Here is a 25,316-nt window from a genome sequence, read left to right as displayed (position 1 = left end):
AGAAGGAGCAATAGGAAACTCTAGACTCGCCATTCATAAAGTCTTTTAAACACGCAACCAGCTTTGGTGAATCCCGCAAAGCTTGTTTCCTTCACCCACACTATTTCATCACATACAGTGTAAACGTCAGTGATGTGTGTGTGCGAGAGAGAGGAATCAAAGCACATCACTAAAACACAAAGCCAATTAACTGTATCCTCTCAATGAGACGTCCATCAACTCTTCATCAGAGGTGGCTCAAGTGTTTTTTACAATGCACTTCAAAACATCTCAGGTTTCATCTAAGTAATTTTGATGTTGTTGGTATAGCATACATTTACAACCACGATTATCAATGCATCACCCATCACTAATGTCTAGACAGCACCACAGTGTAAACGTTCAACAACTAAAAATAAGATACACAAAGAGAATGTTTCTGTGGCTCAGTATGAGGAGAGATCTTCATGCCGCTCTCCACAAAAAGTCTCAAAAGTCAAAATTACAGAAGCTTCAGGACACATTTCAAAATAAAGGGATAAAACTTTCAAAAGTATCCTAGGGCTATATTCAGAAAGTAACTTTGCATCTGCAAAATGCCATATTATTACAGATCTTGCCATTCAGCAGAAATCTGAGGTTGAAATTAAACATTAACTTTCCAAGACTGTGCACCAAGACATGGAATCCACCCAAGACTGGTACCCAAGCAGGATACAAAGTACAATTTAACCTAGCCAGAGGGAAGTTATAAGGGAAAACGTACACTTGGTATTCCTCCCTCTAGGAAGCAGATTCACAATTCTAAGATGCCAAGCTTTTCTCCATGTGCTGGCACTAGCACAGCAACCTACACAGCAGCCTGATATGGTACTTGAGAACAGTCCTTGCACACCATAGCCAAGTCCCTAGTCTAACAGACTTTTGGAGAACAAAGTCTAGCCGAAGCACGATACCATCAACTGCCCTGTAGCTCTATAAATATTATTTACAGAAAAATACTTCCACAGGGACACCACTAAAGAGTATTTGAAAGTACAACGGCTGGGTTATAGATGTGGTGTTCAGACATGAAAGCATCATCCAGCTTACCAGCACTGGCCAACCGACCAGGACTTTGGCGGTTCTGCTCAGTCCTTACCCAGAAGTCTCAGTCCTTAAACAACTCAAGGCACTGAGAAGAAGAGTCTAAGACTCAGTTTTAAAAGGAAGCCTGCATTTCTGTTTCATATTCAGAAGTCATATAGACAACAAAGAACCAACATTTCTGAGTGACTACACTTTTTGTGTTTAAGTACTAGCTGTAAGCATCTGGATTATTCAGGCACCTTTGAAAGTTTTACCTTCAGATGAACATCCAAATAAATGCACCAGTACAATTATTTAAGTAAGAGATATGTCTACCATTTACCAGCACCTACTTTTCTCACGTTCCCTTCCCATGAACATCTTAGAATTTCAATGCTGTAAGTTATTTCAGTGCATGCTCACTCGCTTTTTATTTTCTTCTAAAAATAAATTCAGTAGAAAAGCTGCAATTATTTCAACTATACGAGTGGCGTAAGAACTTTTAAGTTAGGACTTCTGCATCATAATCCTGACTATCCTATATAACAACTTAATGATGCCCAGCAGAACAACACAGTATAGAACTGAACCTACCGTGAGAACAATCAATTTCACAGTTCTATGTGTTTATAGCACAAGTAACTCCTTGCACTGAATAAAAAGCTTGAAAGGTATGAAGTCAGGTTTCCTGAACTAGGCAAATAATTTTAAATTAATGAATTTTTTTTTTTTGCTCTTACCAAGAAATCAATACTGAAACTCTAAACCGTGCTATAGTTAAACACAGCCTTACTCTTCCAAACATTTTTTCCAAATGCATTCTTACTTCTGTGAACCTGCTAGGAATGAAGTTACTTATTACAGGGAGGTTACTAATTTGGCCACAACTTCTAAGTAATACGGAGAACTTTTAATCCTTTGTACATTTAAAGAACAATAAAAGGAAACTGAAGTTCTCGTATACGACAGTTCCTAATAAAAAGTCCAATATCTTATAAATTAAAAATCCAACACTTACATGTGCTACATTTGATGGTCTATTAATCTGCTGAATATCAGCACTATTAGTAATATTCCTTAATGTCCGCACGGCTGGACTCCACGTAGCCATCATTTCCTGTCGATCAGAACTTTGGGCACCTTGTACTGAAGCCATTAGATTGCCTCTCATATCCGGAGGCAAAATATTACCTGGCACTGGTGGGACATTGGCACATAAATTAATTAACCCAGAGTCTTTCCCTTGAGGCAACCTACGCTTTGCTGCAGATGCCTGTGGGACTTCAGCTGGTGTCCAATTCAAATTCCTTTCTTGCTTTTCTGGAGAGGAATCTGAAGAATCATCAAACATCAGTTCCCCTTTTGCCTTATCAGCAGTAGTAGATTTTGGTGAAAAAACTTGATCACCCAAAGGTGAGCCTTCTCGAGAAGATGCTGGGCTTGATAGTTTTTCATCAGTACTAGCTTCATTTTGAGAATCTTGTTCTTCATTTTCTGCTTCCTCCTCCTCTTCCTCCTCCTCCTCTTCTTCCTCCTCGTATATAATTAAACGAGGATGATAAGGAGTCTCTTCTTTTTTAGTCTTATCGGCTATAGAATCCAGTACCCAGTCCGGTGTCACAATTTTAATGCTGTCCCGTTTACAAGCACATTCATATTTTTCCTGGAAAAAAAAAAAAAGAAGAGATTTTATTTAAAGACAAAAAATCCCAAATAACTTTTTTGAGGGCAGGGCTAGAGCATGGAGAGGCAGATCACAAGAGGCTGTCCAACAACAGAAAGTGATCTCTCCCAGAACCAACAGGACAAACTACACTACTGTGTGTAACCACAAGTTCCAAGAGATTAAAACAAAAACCTCCATCCACATTTATAATATAAAGGACTCAGAAGGCACAACTGCAGAAGATTAAGTCTTCACTTGCAAGAACACCACTACCCAAATTCTTCTCAAACCCAATCACCAAAGGATTTGAAAATCATGATATTTGGTTCTGAAAAAGCCTTCAGAACTCCAGCAGCTAGGAACATCACAGTCAATACTAAGATGCAGCTGATTTTTAGGTGGACATTAAGGTGAGTCTAAATACAGTTTATACTTACATTTTCTCCACTAAACAAAGTAAAAAACAAACAAACAAAAAAAAACCACCATGAAAAAGCCTTTAGGGAAAAATCAGAATTTCATAATAAAGTAGAGACAAGGTGATCACTGAAAAAAATGCATTTCAGCAGGAATACAAATCAGAAACCAGTCGGGTATTTCCCACACACCTTCTCAGAAGCTGCTAATTGTAATGTTGCCCTCAACTTGAAAGTTACACTTCTGTCCAAATATTAGCTAAATCCATTTCAATGAGAGGTTACAATACTGACAAAGTAGAAAACTTTATCCCTCCCTCCTGCCTTATCATTTCATCATTTGAAGATATATATAAATAGTAAAACTTCACTGTTTCCTTTCCCAAGAAATAGAAATAGACACAGGATCAGTGCTCTATTTATTCAAACATCCTCTTTGATGGAAACCCCTCACAAATATCAAGACAGTGGGGAAAAAAAAAACAAAACTTTCTTTAGAAGATTTGAAACTAACTTCAGGATCTAATATTGCAAAGTGATTGAACTGGGATTTTCTTTGTATGCCAAACAATATAAATTAACAACCAGCACATTCAGAGGAAATTAATTTAATTTAATGATTCTCTAGAGTTATTTCCTACAATGAAACTGTCATTCATACACAATAAAGAGATTACAGATTAAACCAAGTTTATTTGCAGATATGAGTTTTCATTCTTTCTTTGTGGTGAGAATTAAGAATCTTGTTTTATCATGTTGTGTCTAGTCAAAGCAATCATTTAAGTTTTCACTAGTGTCAAAACTGTTCTCATTACAAACTGCTGCAGATTCCCTTGTAGTAGTATGTCAGAGCAGCAGGACTAGAAGCATTTTAAGTAATCATGCTATAAAATTGTTCCCATTCAATGATTATGTAAATTAAACAAGAAATGCTAATGTGTTTTTTTCAGTTTCTTGACTGGCAAGCTCAAGACAACATCCTTTGCTCTAAAAAGCTTATGATTTAATGCAAGACTTCTTAAATGTATATCACCGCCTCTTAAAAACACCATTTTAGGTAGCAAAGCTCTTCTTCCAAGCATTACATTTTGTTGTGATGGAGGACAAAACTAGGGTGGTGTTCGGTACACCCTTTTAACTCTTCCACAGAAGAAAGATCATGCACTTAAAAAACCCCCAAAAAACAAAAAAACAACATCTCCCCCAAAAAAAACCCCAACCCTACAAAGGTTCTTATAGTTTTAAATGAAACAGGGAAGAAAAAGCAAGCATTTCCCATGTCCACACTTTCTCTTCTCCCAATGCCTGCCCACGTTTTATTCTAAAGCACTTTCCTATGTATTGCACACATAAGTTTATTGTCATCCTACTAGCCACATGTTCTTCTCTATCTTAGTATTAGATAGTTTACATTAACTCCAAAATATTAAAAGGGTCATTGGTGGGACAATAATATACTCAATTCGTATAAAACAACATTATAAACTTGACGAAGTTTTACAGATTTATGTAAGGAGGTAGTGTATAGAACCTATCTTAGAGTTACATTCAAATAACTAACCTGTGTCACCCCTCCCACTGATTGGAAATTTTAAGAAAAAACCAAATGGTGATGGAAATGTGCTCATGTTATTAAAGGACAAAAAATAAAACACACAAAAATAAAACCAAAAACTTGCTCCATCCACCACATCAACTAAAAGCATCCAAGCAATCATTTTTAAGTGAGCTTCAATTTGTTTTAAGTATTTTCCGTTTCTGAACACACTAAATCAATTACAAATGTATTTCTTCTTCAGGAAGAGGAGTACCTGAACACTTCATGCAATTTCAGTGAACTATTATAACCAAAGCATTACTAGCATTATCGTAGAGAAGGCTATTCTGATGTGCTCAATGCTGCCTCTAGCCAGTTACCTCATCTTTCTGATTCAGTTTCTCCATTTGCATAAAGACAGCAACATTTGACTTCCTACACAGGAGTAGGAAATCAAATTATGATACTAAACTAGGAGGAGCTGTGGACTCCCTCGAGGGTAGAGAGGCCTTACAGAGAGATTTGGATAGACTAGAGAGCTGAGCAATCACCAACCATATGAAATTTAACAAGAGCAAGTGCCCAATTCTGCACCCGGGACAGGGTGATCCTGGTTATACATACAAACTGGGGGACGAGACACTGGAGAGCAGCCCCACAGAAAGAAATCTGGGGGTTTGGGTTGATGGGAAGTTGAATATGAGTCAACAGTGCCCTGGCAGCCAAAAGGGACAACCATGTCCTGGGGTCCATCAAGCACAGCATAGCTAGCCGGTCGAGGGAGGTGATTGTCCCACTCTGTACTGCACTGGTGCGGCCCCACCTCGAGTGCTGTGTGCAGTTTTGGGCACCTCAATTTATCTAAGAAGGACTTCAAACTATCAGAGTGTGTCCAGAGGAGGGCGACCGAAATGGTGAAAGGTCTCGAGGGTAAGACTTATGAGGAGCGGCTGAGGTCATTTGGCTTGTTCAGCTTGGGGAAGAGGAGGCTGAGGGGTGACCTCATCGCAGTCTTCAAGGGGGGCAGTGGAGGGGGAGGTGCTGATCTCCTCTCTCTGGTGGCCAGCGATAGGACACGAGGAAATGGAATGAAGCTGCGTCAAGGGAAGTTCAGACTGGACATTAGGAAAAGGTTCTTCACTGAGAGGGTGGTTGGTCACTGGAACAGGCTCCCCAGGGAAGCGGTCACGGCACCAAGCCTGTCACAGTTCAAGGAGCATCTGGACGATGCTCTTAGTCATATGGTTTAGTTTTAAGCAGTCCTGTGAGGAGCAGGGAGTTGGACTCGATAATCCTTATGGACCCCTTCCAACTTGCGATATTCTATGATTCTATGATGGAAGTGATTTGAAGTATGACTACTTTACCAGCAGTTGGACAGGAATGCTGTGTACTCTTTATCCTACCATCTCTTTAAGAGGAATGACTTGAGGGATTTTGAGAGTTCTCTTTTTTGTAAGGAAAAAACCAACAAAAAAGAAAATAAGCTGTTCCTCCTTCTGCTCTCTTTATTCCTCTCTCCCTCATAACATCAAAGGGCATTTTACGCAACTTTTCCATTTTGTCCTTCATTTTTCTTCACTGATTCTGTATCTACAGATTTACAAATCACAATCACTAATGATTATGACATGTTAAAATTAGGTTAAGACAAACATAATAAAGAATAAAATGCTTTATTCAACCAGAAATACAAATACCAATATGAAATTAGATATCTTTTGAAGTAATCAGGCTTAAAGCCATGCAGAAAATAAATACGAACTGAAAAGCTGCAATGCATAGTTGTGTTGAATTTAGCTGTTCAAGACTAACAAACAGTCTTAAGAATCCTAATTTCAGGGAGATGGAAAATTTTTGATTATTCAAAAGCAAATGAGAGCTACAAGAAGAAGAATTGTACATGTAATAAACTCTTACCCCCTTTGGCTCAGGCACAATCAAATGAGTACACTTATTATTGAGGCTCAGCTGGCAATTCCCTCCATAAAAAGTAATCAAAGCCCACAGCGTACTTCGGTCTTCAGATGAAACCTAAAAGGAAGGTAAATAAGCCTTTTAGTTCTATGCAACCAGCTGCCTTCTGCTTGAAGAATTTTAGTACAATCCATGACATACCACTTACAAGTCTGGCTAATGTATTACCTATCACTTTTAAATACCAAATTAGCATGAAAGTTACGGAGAAAAAAGGTTGACAAAGAGACGCAACAAGAAAAGACATTAAACAATCGTTTTTAACCTGCACAGAGAAAAAGAAAACATTCTTCACTCCTGTAAAACTCAACACTAATATATCGCCTTCCACAAGAGAAAAAAGTTAGTGATCAAGCAAACAAGAATTTTTTATCTTAGACAACCTGTTTAAATTCATTAAACAGAATTTTAACAAGTAGACCAAATTAACAGCCTGTGTAAACACATAAAGTGTTTATTTCTAACAATTTATGGCACAGCAACGTCCCCCTCCCCTGCCAAGAAAGCCACGTGTATTTAATCCATTACCATTCAGAGTTAGTGACACTATTACAGGAATAATTTGTTAAGAAGTCTGAAGCACATAGACGCATATATTCCATTAGCACCTAGGGCCTTATCCTGTCTGTCTGCACCCACACACTGGTCACCAGCAGGCTACTCACAGACCTATACAGCTGGCTATGAACACAAGCCACTGAAGCACCACCTTTCCACTTACTCTACTCACTGGCACCCTTGTTAGGGTTTCAGTGCTTAAGTAGGTAAAACATGTTGACTGAATATTGTGTTAACGCAGAAATAGAATAATAGGAGCAAAGACTTTATAGTCTAGTGCACTCTGCATTTTAGAATCACCATACTGTTGAATACAAGACAAATGACTGAATGTTCACAGTTTGAAATTATCATGCCCTCATTTTCAGTGAAAAACTGTTTTAGGTGATAATTCACCTAACATACAGAAAAAAAGTCATAGTACAACAGAAAAACTGGTATCTCTCCTCAAAAAAACAAAGCATCGCACACATATTGTATATATGAATATATAGAATAGACTGAAATATGGCTCACTTCTTACCTGAGAGAGACAGGCAGTGACTCCAAAAAAGATCTGACATGATTCTGGAGAAAAGCCATTTACACTGGAAAGCAGGTGTCAAGGATGCAAAATAATCTGAATGAGAGTTTCCTGAGGGACATTAGAAGGAAATTAAATAGTGTGCATAGTACTTCTCAGATATTATCAAGTATTTGACCATCCAAAAACTTCTATCTTTAAAAGCATGTTGTTTGTTTCCAATTAAAGTTGTATGCATCAGGAAAAAAATGAGATGCAAACTGGATCAGGACACCTCTAATATTATGACCAATTTTGGTAACATTGCAAACTTGCATCTTGCCAGAACATCGCCCTCAGCCCATCTCAGGATGCTAAACACAGGAAGTTTAGCTTATAGGAGTCAAGTCATCACCAAGAGCTTCCTTTCATTATCAAGTGCTTATCTTCCATGTTTAAAAATACAGGAGACTCTGAACAAGAAACTTTTGCTACAGCCAGCAACAGACAATATAAAGAGAATATGATGCACAAGAAATTTGATAAAACAAGTCAGACCAAGAAAAGTGTGTTTTTCTAAAATAAAAGCTAATAGCAGACACCTGTAGAAAGTCACAGTGCCTTTTCTGTACGCTTATTAAAGAAGACAGCAATCTGGTGGATGACTTCTTTTAAAACCAGTAATAAATAAAAGCACAGTCTTAAACAAACAAACAAACAAACAAACAGGTTAGAAAGTAATACAGAAGCCAGAGGTTTCAAAAATGGCAAAGTTTGGTAACCAAATGGTAAAATTTTTCATTGAAGACATCTTTTGGAAACCTGCCCTTTGCAATTTCGCAAAGACTGGAGAAGTAGAAACAGTTTCCTAGCATACAGCATGGTTATTAAGTCCACAAAAGGCACTGAACAACAAACGTATCAACGGACAAGCTCATATATCAAGAAAAACAACAAACCAAACAAAGTATTACACAAATTATCTGCAAACAGTAGTAGGCAAGTCAGTATAAGCAAGTATGAAATCTTCTGCAGCTGATTTTTTCCTACTGAGGTATAACACTGCATTGGAAGTTGGCTAGGCAACAGATGTGGGGCGGGGGGCATGGAATCTAGGAGCTACTGTGAAACGCAAACTGAGAAAACATCACACTGGGATGTAAAAACAGGAACACAGCCTAAAACTAACATGAAGTTTTCCACCATGCTTTCAAAATTCAACAAGATCTCTGGTAGCAATGCGTATTTGTTTTCAGATGCGTCAGAGAGAGAGATAAATGAAACGGTATGCAAAAAAGAGCAGTGAGAATTTTTACAGACCTAGTAAATATGACTTACAAGAGGAAACTGAAAGACCACGATTGATGTGTTTAAGAAGCTAAGACAACACATCTTCAAACCCTTTACTTCTCTTTTCATTTGGCAGCCTTTAATTTGTTCTCCCTGTTCAGAGTGGCTCAGATAAATCAAAACAGGTTTAGACTCTAGCAAACACAATAGCGAGGCACTGTAAGGTGACTGGAGAGACTATGAAATCTCCACTACAGGAGGGGCTTTGTGAAACAGGAGAGAACAGTTTGACAGAAGTGACCTGGGAAAGACAGACGGACCAGCTGATTTCTGTAACTTCCCTCCCTTTTCTACACTCCCATATGATTTTCTGTTTAAGATACATGCACACCTTGTTGGAAAAAAGGACTACAGAAACAGATGTGCATTGTGTTACAAGCACGCACTGAGATTTTTGTAATAAAACAAAATTATTTTTCCTGTGCTGTTGACAGATGCACCAGCAGTACTTAAATTTTGAGACCCAGAAGAGACAACACACAGCAAGCTGACAACAAAGCCCAGAGCACTTTGAAACTTAAGAATAGATTACTGCCATTATCCAGAATACTCCAAGAAGTTCAAGTCTGATGAATGTCCTAAATTTCACTGTGTTGCTCAGTATCTCATCTAAGGTAGACATTCAGTACTGGATCTTTCAAAAGTATACAGTTGTCTACTCCCTGCCTTAACATCTGCTCCTAGCACATAAAGCAACAACAGCTCGGTATTTAACTTTTAAGAGGTCCATCAGTTTGACTGCAGCTTGCACTCTCTGAAGAATAGGAGTGAAATAGACCCTCTTAAAACGGTTACAAGCAGCACAACAATAAGGTTCCCAGTGGGTCTGGAAAACAAAAAAGAGGGAATGCAACAAAACTCACTTTTTTTTTCCTCCAAGCAAAGTTCAGAAGTGCTCTGGCCCTCTTTCATCTGTACATGACCATGGAAAAATAATCCTTTCTCATTCTTGCTTTTGCTGCTATCAAGAGAATAAAGAAAGAAATCACCAGCCCTCTTTATGGCATTATAACTGAGGTTTTCACACATGAAACTGTACTTCCTTCTTCAGGAAGGTTGCTTCCAGATTAATTTTTCTGTTACTACCCTTCAGCTGCAGGTTAGTCAGATTTCGCTGACATCAGTTAGCAGGGAACAGGAGAACACTCTGCCTTCTGAAGTTCCCCCTGATGAAAACAACTTTCACAGGGGAATGTTAAAGTGTATTTATAAGAAACAGGCAAAATTATTACATTTCTATATTGCATTAAATCTTTCTACGTTAAACTTCACCTTTAACAAATGCCCATCAAATAAGTACCAGAATTGGTAAGCAAACATAAAACCTTTAAGGCTCTTATTAGATCCATATATCTAACTGACAAAAGATGTTTCTAGGACTTGCTTCTTCAGTAAATTCAATGACAACTTTGAGTATTACATCTCCAAATCAAAACATAAACAAAAGATGAATATGCAGAACCTCAAACCTCTGCCTAAACAGGGTCCAAAAACAATCAACTGGAAAAAGTAAGCTATTCCTATTAACTATGTTTTTTTCATTATGGTACTACCTAAAACCCTAATGAAAGGCCGGATGCCACTGCACTAGAAGTCGTAAAGAGACTGAAACAGAACAAAGTTAAGACTTAACAACCCATTTTAGTGAGCACTATGAGGCTCAGAATAAAATCTAAAACCACCAGGTTCTAAGGACATGTGCTTAGAAAAGTGCTAGAAAGAATAAAGTCAAAGGTCCAAGGACACATTTATTGCTGACAGGTGTACAAAACCTCCTTCTTCCATGCAACCCAAGAATATGATACTACTGAGACCTGGTGTTTTCATTTGGCCATTCCTATATACCCACAATAAAGACCTCCTGAGCAATAGCCATTCGGGGATACATTCACACATTTATTGCCACAATTTGGTTATGGACTGCATCACTCAATGGTTTTATCTGTTATTTCTCTTCTGGATATGTAATAACGCCAGCTCTTAGAGCATCCCTTTAAAAACCCCAGGTTTCAGATGTGTCGTGGTTTAACCCCAGCCGGCAACTAAGCCCCACACAGCCGCTCGCTCACTCCCCCCTGGTGGGATGGGGAAGAGATTCAGAAGGGTGAAAGTGAGAAAACTCATGGGTTGAGATAAAGACAGTTAACAGGTAAAGCAAAAGCCGCACGTGCAAGCAAAGCAAAACAAGGAATTCATTCACTCCTTCCCATCGGCAGGCAGGTGTTCAGCCACCTCCAGGAAAGCAGGGCTCCATCACGCGTAACGGTTCCTTGGGAAGACAAACGCCATCGCTCCGAACGTCCCCCCTTTCCTTCTTCTTCCCCCAGCTTTATATGCTGAGCATGACGTCATATGGTGTGGAATATCCCTTGGGTCAGTTGGGGTCAGCTGTCCCGGCTGTGTCCCCTCCCAGCTTCTTGTGCACCCCCAGCCTACTCGCTGGTGGGGTGAGGAGCAGAAAAGGCCTTGACTCTGTGTCAGCACTGCTCAGCAGTAACGAAAACATCCCTGTGTTATCAACACTGTTTTCAGCACAAACCCAAAACATAGCCCCATACTAGCTTCTGTGAAGAAAATTAACTATCCCAGCCAAAACCAGCACAAGATGGAAGACCAATTTTCTAATAGTGCAACTTCTCCATGGGAAAGAACACCACTAATAACGCAATGCTAGATTACTTAAGCCTGAAAATGTATCTAATTCCAAGCTATTTTATTATTTTTTTCAACCAGTCAGTCCTCAGGAACAGGGAGAAGGCTTACAGACGTGTGACATAAGCAACATATGCTCCCATCCTGATGATGAAAGGATGATAAACACATTTATTATTTCCAGATGCAAAACACAAAAATCACCAGCCTAGATCACATCACAATAATCAAATTATTTTTAATACAGGAGTAGCTCTGCTAATTTGGGTTTTGCCATGTAATGTTTCGTACATTTTTTTCCATTTGGAAGCCAAGTCATTGATGGAAAACTTTCTTCTGCTTAGGTGAGACGACCATCCATGACTATGGCAAGTGTTTCACACTAACTGCTGAATCCTATCTGACATGTTGATTATCGTGATCAAAACAGCTGCAAAGACTTCACTATATCATTTTATCTGATGAATTCATTGCTTTCTCTTCCCACAGTTCACTACCTGAGCTGAATTCTCTTGGGGCAGTGGAGAATATACAGGCTACTTCCAAAATAGTCGAGACACAGCTGGATGCAAAGACACATACCTTGAAATACTGGGTATAAAACATGAATTCTGAACCACTGAAGCACATTAAGACCTGAATTCCTAATACAAACACCTGGATTCTTGCGTCTACCACCTCTTGTTTTCCATTATAGACATGACCACCTGCTAACCTCATTCCAAAATGAGATCTCATGCCTGACAGCATACCTCCCTAGTCCTGGCATTGTTTGTTGCAATCATCTGCTCGTATCTGTACTGAAATGTATTGCTCTGCTTCAGCTTTTCCATATACAGAATCTTTATCGTGAATGGTCTGAGAAAAAGATGCATGAATTTTTTTCTATAATAATAGCCATTGTCACCATTCCTATGATCCAAAGAAAAAATTGAGGGGAACATAAATAAAAATGAAACAGCAGTAACTGACAAGAAGAGGAAGGAGTATGCCATCCATATGCAAGAATATATGCTCCAAACAAGTTCAGAAACATAAATCTAGCCAAACATGAACAACAAGGGTCTACCAAAGGCAAGGACAGACTATCCCAAAAATGGGAATACTAGCACTATCTGTTAATAAAGTGTTATTTATAATACAGTGTTGATATGAGTTATTGTGTATTTATCCCTTACTTAATTCTGCTTCTAGAAAAGGCAGAATAGGCCATTCTACTCTGAACCAACATTTGCCCACTTACTGCACTCCAGCGTTTTTCCTGGATCCTCACAGTTAATTATCAGCTTCCAGCTAAAATGTTTTGAGTCCATGTGATGGCAGTTTTCTTGCAAGTGCCTATTAAGCATCCAAAACAGCCAGAGGGACAGGAAAACTGAAGTAAGACAAGGAAGCTCCAAGCATGCTGCAACCCTGCCAAGCAAAACACATCCTATCATTTTAAAAAATTAAGCTGTACATACTTGAAGCAGTCTTTAATCCCTTAATGGTATCTATTTTAACGTTTCCTATAAAATTGATTCAAATTTGAACTTAAAGGATACGGCAGAAGAGCTCCACAGCGAACAGACAAGATCACCCAGGAAGGCTGAAAAATAAAAACCACAAAACATTAAAAACCTTGGTCTGCATGTGTGAAATGTGAATTACCTTCCAAGTTCATATTACAGCTAGTTTCAATATACATCTCCAAGCTTTGACAGTCTAAGTGTTTCACAGACATTGTACTTAGGCCTTTACAAAAAAGACTGTTCTGATTTATTCGTAAGAGTTAATATAAAGACTGCTCAAAGGTTGTGCAGCAATATGGGAACAAGACCCCCTTCTCTTGTCCTTCTATTGTGCCAAGAAAACCATTTACAGTATTTATTCATCCTCTCCCTTTTTTCAGTTTTCCGTGCTCTAAAAAAAAATCCCCTACCTTACACTCATCACCAAGGAGTCAGGAACCATAACCTTATATAGAAAGAAATTTCTAAACACACAGCGATGAGGGCTGCTAAGCACACAGGTGATGACCCCTAACTGACAGTATTCTGGGACAGTATTCCCCCCTCTGGGAGAGAGGGAGGTGGTGGAGAAGGGAAGAGATGTAGGACAGCGATCCCAATACAGCATATAAGGAAGAAGGGGGAAAGAGTGGCATCACATTCAGTATGAAATTACTTTTCCTCAAAAAACAAACAAACAAACAAACAAACAAACAAACATATTGTGGTAACTATGTATATGGTGTCCCAATTCTTGCTATTCTCTCTCCCTTAGAAAAAGGCATTAAAAAAAAGAACTAAAAATATCCAATTCGTAACTCCTCAATCCTCTGCAAAAAAATTGGGAGATTTTCCTCCCTCAAGTTTCTCTTTCTTATCCTCTATGCCTTTTCTCTCAATAACAAGCTACCTTTGCCTCTAACTTCCATTCCCTTAACACTTAGTCTAATCTTCTTGATTACAGATCACGCTGTGATGTTTTCAGGTCAAACTAAGTGACATTACTGAAAGACTTGTTCTCGTTTGGCAAAGTTTAGCTAGTAGCAGTTATAAAGAAAATTAAATCATTTAAGTAAATGGCATTAGAAAGCAGAAAGCACTGTTATGATGCTGATGTCCTCCCCTCACATGAGAATGGCAGCAGTCTTCTTGTTTATAAGATTAAAATTATGCCACAGAACACTTCAGAAAAAGGAACTAAAAATTAATCAGCCCACCCACTATAACCATAAGGCCTCTAGCTAAGCACCTTTTATTTTTTGGAATTAATTCATACTTCTACACTGTCAGGTGAACTCTCATGACATACGCTATCAAAATTCCCCACTGCCACCTGCAACCATATGGAAAAAATAACCCAAAATCATGTACCCAAAGGTACTGGCAGTGAAATACTAGTGTTTTGTCTTCTAATCACTCTCATGACTTGCAGTGACAAGTTCACATTTTGAAACCTGAAGCCCAGAATCTTTCAATGTAAAAATAACCCAGTATTGCAATATGGTAACAAAATACCATTAATTCCAGTATGAGTAAGAAAAAAAAATTAAAAAATAAAATCAAGAGAAAAAAAATCTATTTTTCTACAAGTTCCTATTGTTTAAAATTAGCGTAGCACACATATGCAGAATCAACAAAATCGTTTTGCACCTGGCCAATTATATGTGTTTGAACAAAAACCCTCAGCAGTCTACTACTTATTCTATATTGAGGTTTTCCATTGCCAGAAGCTTGTAAGAATCTTCCCATCAGAAACATTTCTAAAGTACAGCTAATAGGACACCATCTCACAGATGACTGAAGGAAGAATCTGGAAAAAACAAAACAAAACAGAAAACAAAAAAAACCCAAACCACTGATAGATACAGAGCAACAAGAGAAAGGAGAGAACAGAATTGTAAAAGAAGTCAATCAGTCAGGATAAAAGTTTGCATAACAAGAATAAAAGATCTTTAAAGATATGCTTCATTTGGTCATCATCCAAACATGAATATTTTCTGTTACAATAATGAAGTATCCACATCAGTACTTTGACAATATCATGGATGAGTCACTCACCTTTACCACAGGGAGATCAAAAACTTCACGAGATTCTCCAACTTCTGGATTGTCCCCATCTTCTGAAATAATATGTGAAGCCAGTGCATTGTAAGAAACTTCCTTTGCTTTCCCAGCTTTCAGAAGTTGAATAACCTAAACCCAAAAGAGAACAGGGAGAAGTCAACAATTTTTAGCACCTTTTATTTGAGAAAAGCAATAATGCAAGAACTCATATACACTCGTTAGTGTATATGACCTTCTCTCTTGGTTGTCCTCCTGTAAGTGGCTAGCCACTCTTTTTGAAGTTGCCAAATGCATACTATTTAAAACCTGATCACCAATGGTTTACACCTCTGACATATTTTAATCATACAAGTTGAAGATTAACTTTCCAAAATCATTCAGGCTGGGGCAGAAATCTGGAAAGTGTCAAAATTTTTCCAAAACATATATTCCTTAAAAAACATCTCAAAATAATTTTCTCTCGGTGTAAGAAAACCCTTCTCCTCAGTGTTTGTTTTTGTATATGGTAGCTTTGGAAGCATTTGAATATACTTTAAAAGAGCTTGAAGTTTAAATAAAGGTAACCCAATGGTTACCTTAGAAAAGGCAACATCATGACCGTACATTGCAGTCTTCATAGGAGTTCTTCCAGATTTGGCCAGTTATTTACTTGGGTAGAGAAAAAAAAAAAAAGATGTTCATGCATTCTCTGTAAATTTACACTTAACAGCTAAGAAAAGAATTCCATAGAATCATAGAATCATTAAGGTTGGAAAAGACCTCTAAGATCATCGAGTCCAACCGTTGACCCAACACCACCATGTCCACTAAACCATGTCCCTAAGCGCCTCATCTACACGTCTTTTAAATACCTCCAGGGATGGGGACTCCACCACTTCCCTGGGCAGCCTGGTCCAATGTTTCACCACTCTTTCAGTAAAGACATTTTTCTTCACGTCCAACCTAAACCTCCCCTGGCGCAACTTGAGGCCATTTCCTCTTGTCCTATCACTTGTTACTTGGGAGAAGAGACCAACACCCACCTCACTACAACCTCCTTTCAGGTAGTTGTAGAGAGCGATGAGGCCTCCCCTCAGCCTCCTTTTCTCCAGGCTAAACAGTCCCAGTTCCCTCAGCCGCTCCTCATAAGACTTGTTCTCCAGACCCTTCACCAGCTTCATTGCCCTTCTCTGGACACGCTCCAGCACCTCAACGTCCTTCTTGTAGTGAGGGGCCCAAAACTGAACACAGTATTCGAGGTGCGGCCTCACCAGTGCCGAGTACAGGGGCACGATCACTTCCCTCCTCCTGCTGGCCACACTAGTTCTGATACAGGCCAGGATGCCATTGGCCTTCTTGGCCGCCTGGGCACACTGCCGGCTCATGTTCAGCCGGCTGTCAACCAGCACCCCCAGGTCCTTTTCCAACAGGCAGCTTTCCAGCCACTCTTCCCCAAGCCTGTAGCACTGCATGGGGTTGTTGTGGCCGAAGTGCAGGACCCAGCACTTGGCCTTGTTGAACCTCATACAGTTGGCCTCGGCCCATTGATCCAGCCTGTCCAGGTCCCTCTGCAGAGCCTTCCTACCCTCGAGCAGATCAACACTCCCACCCAACTTGGTGTCATCTGCAAACTTACTGAGGGTGCACTCGATCCCCTCATCCAGATCATCGATAAAGATATTGAACAAGACCGGCCCCAACACTGAGCCCTGGGGAACACCGGTCGTGACCGGCCACCAACTGGATGTAACTCCATTCACCACAACTCTCTGGGCCCGGCCGTCCAGCCAGTTTTTGACCCAGCGCAGAGTACACCTGTCTAAGCCGTGAGCCACCAGCTTCTCTAGGAGAATGCTGTGGGAGATGGTGTCAGAGGCCTTACTGAAGTCCAGGTAGACCACATCCACAGCCTTTCCCCCATCCACTAGGCGGGTCACCTGGTCATAGAAGGAGATCAGGCTGGTCAAGCAGGACCTGCCTCTCATGAACCCGTGCTGGCTGGGCCTGATCGCCTGGTTGTCCCGCTCATGCCTTGTGAGCACCCTCAAGATGAACCGCTCCATAATCTTCCCCGGCACCGAGGTCAGGCTGACAGGCCTGTAGTTCCCCAGATCCTCCTTCCGGCCCTTCTTGTAGATGGGCATCACATTGGCAAGCCTCCAGTTGTCCGGGACCTCCCCTGTTAACCAGGACTGCTGATAAATGATGGAGAGTGGCTTGGCGAGCTCCTCCGCCAGCTCCCTCAGCACTCTCGGGTGGATCCATCCGGCCCCATAGACTTGTGAGCGTCCAGGCGGCGTAGCAGGTCGTTAACTGCTTCCTCTTAGATTATGGGGGGTTCATGCTGCTCGCTGTCCCTGTCTTCCAGCTCAAGGGGCTGAATACCCTGAGGATAACTGGTCTGCCTGTTAAAGACTGAGGCAAAGAAGGCATTGAGTACCTCAGCCTTTTCCTCATCCTCGGTGACAATGTTCCCCCCTGCATCCAATAAAGGATGGAGATTTTCCTTGGCTCTCTTCTTGTCATTAATATATTTGTAAAAGCTCTTTTTGTTGTCTTTAACGACAGTGACCAGATTGCGTTCTAGCTGGGCTTTTGCCTTTCTCATTTCTTCTCTGCAGGACCTAACGAGATCCCTGTACTCTTCTTGAGTCGCCTGCCCCTTCTTCCACAAGCGGTAAACTCTCCTTTTTCTTCTGAGTCCCAGCAAGAGCTCCCCGTTCAGCCAGGCCGGTCGTCTTCCCCGCCCGTTCTTCTTATGGCACATGGGGACAGCCTGCTCCTGCACCTTTAAGACTTCCTTCTTGAAGATCGTCCAGCCTTCCTGGACCCCTTTGCCCTTCAGGACTGTCTCCCAAGGGACTCTCTCAACCAGTGTCCTGAACAGGCCAAAGTCCGCCCTCTGGAAGTCCATGGTTGCGGTTTTGCTGGGCCCCCTCCTCACTTCACCGAGGATCGAGAATTCTACCATTTCATGGTCGCTAAGCCCAAGACGGCCTCCGACCACCACATCTCCCACCAGTCCTTCTCTGTTTGTAAACACCTTCACCAAACGCATTTGGTTCCAATATTTCTAGATCCAATCAATACACCTCATCCAAGAGTGTATGAGTAAGTCTGAAGAAGCTGTCCAGCTGCTCCAAAACAATGCAGCCAAACAGAAGAACTGAGCAGAGAACATGCCTAATACCCCCTTGGTATCAGAAGGATCTGCAAGCAAAAAAAAAGTTGTAACTGCTGCCTTGAGAGGGGAAAACATTCTAACAAAGAGTTGACGTATTGGGAAAAGAAGTGATGGAGGACGAAGAGTGATTTAAAGAAATAAGAAAGAAAAAAAGTAGGACACGCCCCCTAAGTTACTACCTTAAAGAGCTGGAATTGAAATGTCTCACTTCTGTCCTCAGAAAATGCAAAACAACTCACAACTCACGAAACGCATCTTATACCTATTTTTGCAAGGCCCATATAGAAGATGTTGGTTTAAGAGTTCAGCATTCTCTCAGCTCAATTGCAGAGATCTGTGTGATGAATCCAGCCCTGCCCCCCCAAAACGGGACTCACTTTTATTTGAATAAAAGTAACGGAGAAGGTAGTGGGGTGTAGAGGGGAGGAAGAAAAAAATGTTTTCAAACAGTAAGGTCTAGAGTTCAAATGTTAAAAATGTCAATTAAGATTATTCTTTCCTTTTTCCTTTTATTATTTGGAAATGAATAGAGTTTCACTTCATAATGATTTTGCAGAACCAAACTGTTGGTGTGATGTTCATCCTCCAAAACCTGCTAGGGACAGATGCCTATCCCTCAAAACCTGCTAGGGACGCTGCCTTCGTAATAGGACGCTCTCCCCACAACGCTGAACAGCAGAGAGCAAGGCACTGCATTCATCAAACAAAATATTAAGTAATTGGTCCTTAAGCAATTACTACCTACCCCATATGCTAAACAGGACAGAGAAGGCACTGGAAAAGAGACTTTCAAAACATGGCATCGGGCTATTATAAAACATCTGTGCTAAGCAGAAAAATAAGGATGGAAAAGTCGCCACTCAGTGAGGAGACAATTTTAGTGTTCCCTGACTGAAGTACTTGACTTTAAAACTTCACTGTTTTAATAAAATCAACTTTTTTCTGCAGTGGATGAATATGTGATATTATCAAATTACAAAAGAATTACTCTAAAAAACCCAAGAAAATTGATCACAAGCTTGCTGTTCTTGCCACCACACAGTCAGAAACAGGAGAGAATATTTTCATTTTACACACCAATCTCCTAAATCACGGTATACCTTCCTGCATGAAATCCAGTTAACTGCAAGGTAACACAAGATGCTATAATTCCAATGGGAAAAGCTAAATCAAAATAAAGCAAAGCACTTTTGAAAATAGTAGATATTTAAGAACAGCTCCACCACACAAGCTCCTTGTCTTGCATAGCTTTCCCTGAGTTACAAGCCCCATTCAACTGTTTAAGGGAAGGCTAAAAACACGAGTGAATGTAATGAAAACTGAGCACCCAAATCTGATAGATAGCGTGAGAAAGAAGTTACAAGTAATGAGCTAGAAGTATGATTTTTTTAATATTGAAACAATGCTGCATTAATGAGTCTCTGCAAAGACTCTGCTTCTGCAAAAAGTTACACTAGTTTCAGGCAGCAAGTTTAAACACTATAAATACGATAGATAATAACTTTATATGATTATTTAAAGTGGTATCAAAAAGACTTTTCCTAATTTAGACTCATAGAATCATAGAGTAGTTTGCGTTGGAGGGGACCTCTAAAGGTCATCTAGTCCAACCCCCCTGCCATGGGCAGGGACATCTTCAACTAGATCAGGTTCCTCAGAGACCCGTCCAACCTGACCTGGAATGTTTCCAGGGATGGGGCATCCACCACCTCTCTGGGCAACCTGTGCCAGTGTTTCACCACCCTCAGCATAAAACATTTCTTCCTTACAGTCTAAACCTACCCCCCCGTTAGTTTAAAGCCATTCCCCCTTGTCCTGTCGCAACAGGCCCTGCTAAAAAGTTTGCCGACATCTTTTTTAGAAGCCCCCTTGAAGTACTGATAGGCTGCAATAAGGTCTCCCCAAAGCCTTCTCTTCTCCAGGATGAACAACCCCAACTCTCTCAGCCTTTCTTCACAGGAGAGGTGTTCCATCCCCCTGATCATTTTCGTGGCCCTCTTCTGGACCTGCTCCAACAGGTCCGTGTCTTTCTTATGCTGAGGGCTCCAGAGCTGGACGCAGGACTCCAGGTGGGGTCTCCCCAGAGCAGAGTAGAGGGGCAGAATCCCCTCCCTCGACCTGCTGGCCACGCTGCTTTTGATGCAGCCCAGGATACGATTGGCCTTCTGGGCTGCGAGCGCACATTGCTGGCTCATGTCCAGCTCTTCATCCACCAGTACCCCCAAGTCCTTCTCAGCAGGGCTGCCCTCAATCCCTTCATCCCCCAGCCTGTATTGATACCGGGGCTTGCCCCGACCCAGGTGCAGGACCTTGCACTTGGCCTTGTTAAACCTCATGAGGTTCACACGGGCCCACTTCTCGAGCTTGTCCAGGTCCCTCTGGATGGCATCCCGTCCCTCTGGTGTGTTGACCGCACCGCTCAGCTTGGTGTCATCTGCAAACTTGCTGAGGGTGCCCTCGATCCCACTGTCTATGTCATTGATGAAGATATTAAACAGTACCGGTCCCAATACGGACCCCTGCAGGACACCAGTCATCACCAATCTCCATCTGGACATTGAGCCGTTGACCACTACCCTCTGGATGCGACCGTCTAACCAATTCCTCACCCACTGGACAGTCCACCCATCAAATCCATACCTCTCCAGTTTAGAGAGAAGGATGTTGTGGGGGACCGTGCCAAAGGCCTTACAGAGGTCCAGATTTAGCTCATGTCAACTTCAAACCTCCTCTCAGAACATACGACTTCTTCAGTTTAAGTAGTGCCTGGACTGAAACATTGTATTGGCACAATTAAAGAACTTCACCTATACGAGTATCAACCATATACCTGTAACTAGAAAATAAAATGCTGAAAAGCCATAATATGATCATTGTAAAAATCCTGCACTTTAGGTGTTAGCTTAAATCCATTAAATTAAATTGCTTTTTTTTTTTGGCATATAAATTTTATCTTTGTTCCCTCCCACTAAAATCTGTATTGGAAGAAACGAGGAAAAGTTCAAAACTAAGAAGTAAGACAATGGGCATTTAAAAAGAAAAAATAATAATAAAACAAGAGATAACCAGAAACCAAATATCCTGCTCAAAGTCCTTATGCTACATTGCATTACTTTTTATCTCTTTCTGTATGAAATAGTGATTTTAACTGGTGTTACCAGAGCATGATGGTTTGGGTTTACATCTTTTAGGAAAGCAGGAAAAGCATTTATTAAAAAAAAAAAAATAGCTGACATCTACTCCTCACCCCCTGTAAGGTGTGAGCAGCCAAGTGCGCATCCCAATGGAATGGATTTAAAGTCCAGAGCCAGCAGCCTAATTCTCCCTCATTTGCCAAAGAACATCTAGGCACAATTCCAGACTTTTGTTTCCCTTGTAGTTTATGCTGCATATGTTTTAATAGGTAGTGGGTAGGCAGTTTTCACCTGAATATATTACTTTTTTTTTCCCTTACTCTTGGATTTTTGTCCTGGTTTCAGCTGGGATAGAGTTAATTTCCTTCCTAGTAGCTGGTACAGTGCTGTGTTTTGGATTTAGGATGAGAACAAAGTTGATAACACACCAATGTTTAGTTGTTGTTAAGTAGTGCTTACACTAGCCAAGGACTTTTCAGCTTCCCATGCTCTACCGACTGAGAAGGCTGGAGGTGCACAAGAAGCTGGGAGGGGGCACAGCCAAACTGGCCAGAGGGACATTCCACACCATGTGACGTCATGCTCAGTACATAAACTGGGGAAAGCTGGCCGGGGGGGCCGCTGCTCGGGGACTGGCTGGGCATCGGTCAGCGGGTGGTGAGCAATTGCATTGTGCATCACTTGCTTTGTGTATATTATTATTACTAGTAGTAGTAGTATTTTATTTTATTTTATTTCAATTATTAAACTGTTTTTTATCTCAACCCATGAGTTTTCTCACTTTTACTCTTCTGATTCTCTCCCCCATCCCATGGGGGCAGGGGGGGAGTAAGCGAGCGGCTGTGTGGTGCTCAGTTGCCAACTGAGGTTAAACCAAGACAATTTGTTTTGATTAGAGGGCTCACTTGTGCCAGGCCTGTTTTAATATTTATTGGTAACTGGTTTTCCATGAAACCATTTGGAAATTTAAGCTGATCAAAGTGTGCTCCTCCCCAAAAGATGAAGGAGGAAACTTCTTATCAAAATCAAGCTAGCATCCATTTGTATATGAAGAAGTAAAAAGCGCCAAATATATTTGTAATTTTTATATTAGTAATGGAACAACATTTCACTATACGAACTGGTTTTAAAAGCTATTTGTGGAGTTCAATTTAGAATTTCTCCTTTCTGTCTCAGTTCAAAACACAACTGGTAAATACTCCTCTTGTTTGGGTTGTTCCCAGGGTACCACAGAGGGAACCTGCAGAAGGGAGGACAAAGGCACCCACCAAGAACTGGCCCCAAGCTCAGCACAACACACTTACTCACTCTGACTCGGCTCTGCAACCCAACCCAGGCAGGACTCTGCCCTCCCCAGTGCCTCGTGCTCCCACAGGCTCACCAGCGCAGGCACCAGCGTGGACAGGAGCAAGCCCTGGCCCCCGTGTAACGTTGTGCCACGCCAGCGAGCCCTTTCAGAAGCCAGAGCACCGGAGGGAACAGTGTTTAAGCAGGCCAGCCAGCCGCAGAAACTACTCAGATGCACACGACTGCTCAATTCGGGCATCGCTCTTGATGAGAAAGTGGCTCAACAGCTTCCAGCACGACCTGATCTTGGAAGCAGAGTAACCACTTCTGTGCAGTGCTGTGCCTGACCTTACCAACTCCGGCACAGCCACCTTCGGTGCCTGCCTGCAACCCAGAGAAGCCATCCACAAATAGAGGAGAATTTAGCGTACCTAATTTAGAGCAAATCAAAGCCTGAAGACAATGACACTAACTGCTAAGAGGAAAAAAACGTAACGTAAGAAAGAAAACCAGCTTAAGAGAATGCTTGTTTACTCACTCTATGGGAATACCGCTGATTGTCTTGCTGTGTCAACACAGAACTAACTACATGCCTTTCGGGACACTATTTATATGATAAAAGACATGGAAGAGTCCTATTGGGTTTTTGCGCTCATCTTCATAAACATAATACTTGCTGCTATAGGTTTTTTTTTAAATACAGGAATTGTTATTCAAGCTCTAACACACTGTCAAAAGTTTTATGTCTGAAGACCTTGGGGGTTTCTTCCTGCTCTTTAACTATATTCCTAGACTGTATTTCTTTTAGCATATAATCCTATTCCTACGAATAAAAACCATCTCAACAGGTCAGTGCCTACGTCTCAAGTTCACTTACAGGCCTACAAGACTCAGTGAATGCCGGGACACGAGATTAAAGGAACCCAATGCTGAACAAAGATTCAACTGCAGCAACTACCAAAGCAGCCAAGACTTTAATTTCAGTGTGAAACGCGCAGGGATGCGTTCACACGAAGGTGCTGTCCTAAAGCTAGACATGGTACACTTCAAACGCTTGTCTAATTGGACATGCCACAGAAACTTTTTTTTTAGCCACCTTCACCCACCATGACCGGGTGCTATTAACTATAAGGCCAACTTCGTCATCCAGGGTATTGCCCTAGGCTAGAGTAGGCCAAGCGTGCCATCCAGGGTATTGCCCTAGGCCAGAGAGCTGTGTGGGCATTTGTCAGCACCTTCTGCTCCTTGCCTCCTCTGAATCAGGGCAGAGAAAATACGGAGGTGACACCTTCAGCCACATCAGCACCTCTGTGCACCCAACGGGTCTGAAAGGTCCTGGGGCAAGCACCAGAGCCACGGAGGTCCTGGGATGTGCCCATCCTCCGGGGCTCACACCGAGGCGGGAGGGGAGCGGGCTGGCAGGCACGTCCTGTGGGGAGGGAACAGCCAGCCCAGCCTGCCTCCGTGAAGCCTCCCCGCCCCGAGAGCGGCCTGTCACTGTCCCCGTCCTGAATCCGGATACAGCGACGGGGCGGGGACGGGAGGGGCTGGGGCTGGCGCAGCGGGACGCTGAGGGCGGGCGGGGGGGGCCGAGCGCGGCCCTGCGGAGCGCCCCGCAGCCGGGGCGGAGGGGCGGCAGGCAGAGCCGCTGCCCCGCGCGGCGGCCGGCTGCCCGCCCGGCCCGGGCTGTAACAGGAAGTCCCTTCGCCCGCCCCTCCTCCGCTCAGGCGGCTACGGGGCCTGCGCGCCGGGGCCGCTGGCTCCCATGGCGGGTGGCGGCGCGCTGGCCGCGGGCACGGCCGTTACCGGCCGTTACCCCTCCCCCCCCAGCACTCCCTCAGGCGCGCGCTCCCACCCCTACCGCCCCGCCGCGCGCCTTCCCCGGGAGGCGGCAGGGCGCGTGCTACCAAGCGGCGCGTGAGCCTCGAGCCCGCGCGGGAAGTATCGGGGCGGGGGGGGGGGAGGGGGGGGGGGGAGAGGAGCTGGACGATCCCACAGTGCCCCCCCCCGGGGGGGGGGGAGGCAGGAAGGAGCTGAGGGAAGGGGCGAGGGGGAGGGTGACCCGGTACCTTGGGGTCGATGTCTCCCACCACGAAGAACTTGACATCTTTGAACATCTCCTCCGGGACTTTCAGCTCCTCCTCGTCCGCCGACATGGTCCCGGCCGCCAGCACCGCGCCCTCCCCCCCCCCGCGCCCCCTCCCCGATATCCCCCGCGCTCACTGTAGAGAGGCGCCGGGGCCCGGGTCTCCCGTCCCCTCCCCCCGCCGAGCCGCCGAACCGCGCGAGCAAGGCGCGCGCTGCGGGACACACCATCCCCCGCCGGGACGCAGGGGGGGCGGAAGGGGGAGGGGAGAGCCGCCCGGACAAAGCGGCTCCCCCCGCCCGATCAGCCACCTCCGCTGCCGCAGGACAGCGCCCGCTCCTGATCCACGGGCGCTATCTCTGCTCCTCCCTCTCTCTCCGAACCGGA

The 25,316-nt window shown here is 42.7% G+C and overlaps 1 protein-coding gene across 1 annotated transcript in view; it reads right to left on the bottom strand.

Annotated features, from left to right (window-relative positions):
* Positions 1 to 25,009, bottom strand: part of PAXIP1 (PAX interacting protein 1) — a 41,333-nt gene extending 16,324 nt beyond the window's left edge. Inside the window, exons 1-6 of the mRNA XM_076332121.1 lie at positions 24,913 to 25,009; positions 15,254 to 15,388; positions 13,250 to 13,293; positions 7,725 to 7,788; positions 6,587 to 6,700; positions 2,066 to 2,710 (exon numbers count right to left, since the gene is read on the bottom strand). Of these exons, the coding sequence (XP_076188236.1) occupies positions 2,066 to 2,710; positions 6,587 to 6,700; positions 7,725 to 7,788; positions 13,250 to 13,293; positions 15,254 to 15,388; positions 24,913 to 24,999 (1,089 nt within the window). The 5' untranslated portion in view covers positions 25,000 to 25,009. The remainder of the gene's footprint in view (positions 1 to 2,065; positions 2,711 to 6,586; positions 6,701 to 7,724; positions 7,789 to 13,249; positions 13,294 to 15,253; positions 15,389 to 24,912) is intronic.
* Between the last annotated feature and the right edge of the window lie 307 nt (positions 25,010 to 25,316).

Source organism: Aptenodytes patagonicus, chromosome 2, assembly GCF_965638725.1.
Source record: "Aptenodytes patagonicus chromosome 2, bAptPat1.pri.cur, whole genome shotgun sequence".
Taxonomy (NCBI): domain Eukaryota; kingdom Metazoa; phylum Chordata; class Aves; order Sphenisciformes; family Spheniscidae; genus Aptenodytes; species Aptenodytes patagonicus.
The sequence above is the reverse complement of the archived record's forward strand: the minus strand, read 5'-3'. Positions and strand labels throughout refer to the sequence as shown.